This window comes from Tupaia chinensis, unplaced genomic scaffold, assembly GCF_000334495.1.
Source record: "Tupaia chinensis unplaced genomic scaffold, TupChi_1.0 Scaffold000397_1, whole genome shotgun sequence".
Classification (NCBI taxonomy): Eukaryota; Metazoa; Chordata; class Mammalia; order Scandentia; family Tupaiidae; genus Tupaia; species Tupaia belangeri.
In genome coordinates this window covers 62,802-65,932 of record NW_006159899.1, presented here as the reverse complement: position 1 = coordinate 65,932, position 3,131 = coordinate 62,802, and the positions used below count along the sequence as shown (strand labels likewise).

Below are 3,131 nucleotides of genomic sequence, written 5' to 3'. Positions count from 1 at the left end.
TTAAAAGTATTTAGATTAATTAAGATCTTTTGTGAATCAAAAAATGTGAAAAAACAAAAGACATGCAAAACAGCTATAGATACCAGAGACAGTGTGAGAGGAGAGTGGGAAATGGCAGAGGGTAAGAGGTAGTAGGGAATCAAGGAGGGATAAAAAGGCAAAATATATGAGAAATAAGAAATGGAAAATTATTTGTTGATGATAACACACATAGCAGTATCCTTGATTGAGTCAATATACAGTGATTCTGGGTGAAAAATCTCATTTTGTATATTGCCATGATTTACAGTGAATGAATGTAAATAAATTTAAAATAAAATATAAATTTTAAAAAATGGGAAAAAATCCAAAATTTAAAAATACCAGCTAATCTGGAACCAGCAGTTAGCATAATGGCTATGTTGCTGGACTCCCATGTAGTCGACTACGGTTTGAGCTCCAGACCCAGCGGCTTAAACTCAGACTGGGCTCGTGTGCATGCATGCCCAGGATCCTGAGAGGAGAATGGAGGAGAAGGGATTGTGGCGTGGCCATCCCCCCTGGGGGACGATTTCTCTCTTTCTGTCTCTCTGTCTCTCTCTGTCTTTCCAGTGAGCGCATGCACCGTATAGCAAAAAAAAAAAAAAAAAAAAAAGGAAAAGAAAAGAAAAGAGAAGAAAACAATACCAGCTAATCTGAGATAGTATTTTGATTTAACTTTTATGGATAACTGAGGTCAGTTTTACAAATTATTTTTTGTTGTTGTTGCTATAAAAGTTGGTAGGTTTAAAAGGTAAAAAGATTTGTACTTACTTTATGATATTGAGCGCAAAATAAGGATGGTATTATGGTTCAAAACCCAAATATCTGTGCTATTGATATTTATAAGTTGAAATCTCAGAATGCCTAATTCCCCTGTTCTTTAAACTCTTGAAAAAGTTCTTATCAGGTCTTATCAAAATAATGTAGCACTTGGGAGCAAAGATACAGCCTAAGAGTCCTGCACTAGAGGCCAAGATGGAGAAGACCTCCACCACCACCATGAACTTCCCTTTGGTGCTGTGGTAGACAGGGAGGAAGGTGACCCAGACACTGCAGAACACCAGCATGCTGAATGTGAGGAACTTAGCTTCATTGAATGTGTCAGGCAGGTTTCTGGCCAAAAAAGCTACAGTGAAGCTCCCAAGGGCCAAGATGCCCAGGTATCCCAGGACACAGTAGAAGGCAATGACTGAGCCTTTATTGCACACAATAATGAGGTTTCTAGGCTCAGAGTGTAAATCTGTTTCAATGAAAGGGGGAAAGGTTCCCAACCAGATTGCACAGACAATCACTTGGATCAGGGAGCAAATGGGAATGACAGAGTTAGAAGCCCCTGATACCAACAACCATCTCACTGTTCTTCCAGGCTTTGTGGCCTTGAATGCCAGAATAACGGTAATGGTTTTGGCCAAAACAGTGGAAACAGCAACTGTGAACACAAGAGCAAATGTAACTTGTCTGAGGATGCAGGTGGCTGTGCAGGGACGGCCAATGAAGAGCAAAGAACAGAGAAAACACAGGAGAATGGAGATGAGCAAAATGATGCTCAGGGCCCAATTATTGGCCTTGACTATGGGAGTATCTTGGTGCTTCAGAAACAACCGCAAAACTGCAACTGTCACCACAGAGAAGAACAGAGCTGTGCTGGTCAGAGTAATCCCCAGAGAGTCCTCAAAGGCCAAGAATGTCACAATCTTGGGGTGGCAGTGATTCTTCTCACTGTTTGGATACTTCTGAGCTGGGCATGGGGTACACTGCTGTGCATCTGGAGAAAAAGCAAAGATTCCGTATTTTAGTTTCACAAATCTTCTTTGTTTCTTATGAAAGGAAATGGTCAATTTTGCCATCATGAACACAGACTGCCTTTGAATGTAATACTGGGACATACAAGATTAATCTTTTACATTTCTGATCTACAAAGAATACATTCAACTGCAGATAATAAAAGCATACATTCCCAGTGGATCTTGCATATATATTTGTTTTTAAGAATTTTTTAAAATTTAACTTTATTTGTTTATTTATTTTTAATTGTACTAGAGAGAGAGAGAGAGAGAGAGAGAGAGAGAGAGAGAAAGCCGCCAGGCCTGGGACTCAAACTGCTGTCAGCCATGTAGGATTCCAGTGCCCTTAACCACACCACCTGCCAACCCCATGCATATATATATATTATTTATCATCATAATCTTGTTTATATTACATTGAATTGCATGTAACTTTACAGTGTATTGCATTTCTTTTTCAAAAGGGATTGCCATGCATGTCAATCAATACAGAGACATTAAACTCCCCACTTCATCATTCAACAATTTTTCATTTTTTTCCAATAATTATTATTCCAATTATTTTTTTAAACAATCACTACTTCTCATTTTTCTTGTAAAAAGACTTTACCCATCATGAAATACTTCTCAGACCAAACCAGTTGATAATACTATACACGTCATCATGAACAGGTAATAAGCCATATCTGTGTCCCACTAATGTCATACCTCTCTATTTATTCTCTTGCTATCTTTCTCTATCCTTTTCTCTTCAGCCCCCCCCCATTCCACATTGTTTTCTTCTTGTTAAGTACTTTCACTGCTTTTATGTCCTCCAATATTTCGCTCTCTACCATAGAGTGTGGATAGTCAGTATATATTAAGTGGATACATACAATATCTTTCATAGCCTGGCTTACTTCACTCAGCAACAGATCCTCCATATCTGACCACTTTCTATCAAATGCCAGGGTCTTGTTGTTTTTTATGGCTGACTAGTATTCCATAGAGTATATATGCCACACTTTTTCAATCCATTCATCAGCTTGTGGACATTTAGTTTGGTTCCATGTCTTGGCAATTATGCATAATGCTGCAAAAAACATTGATATGAGAGCACTTTTCTCACTGAGCATTCTCCGGTCCTTTGGGTAGATACCTAGAAGTGGGATTGCTGGATTAAATGGTAGTCTATTTGTAGATCTTTGAGGAACCTCCATATTGTTCTCCACAGTGGCTCAACCAGTTTACATTCCCACCAACAGTGTAGAAGGGTTCCCTTTTCACCACATCTCCACCAACACTTATCACTTTTTATATTCTTAATCTTTGCCATTCTGACAGGGG

At 38.8% G+C, this 3,131-nt stretch overlaps 1 protein-coding gene across 1 annotated transcript in view; it reads right to left on the bottom strand.

Moving 5' to 3' along the window:
• Nucleotides 1–851: 851 nt before the first annotated feature.
• LOC102470732 (vomeronasal type-2 receptor 26) overlaps nucleotides 852–3,131 on the bottom strand; it is a 26,358-nt gene continuing 24,078 nt past the window's right edge. Inside the window, exon 6 of the mRNA XM_014590040.1 lies at nucleotides 852–1,786. Within this exon, the coding sequence (XP_014445526.1) occupies nucleotides 852–1,786 (935 nt within the window). The remainder of the gene's footprint in view (nucleotides 1,787–3,131) is intronic.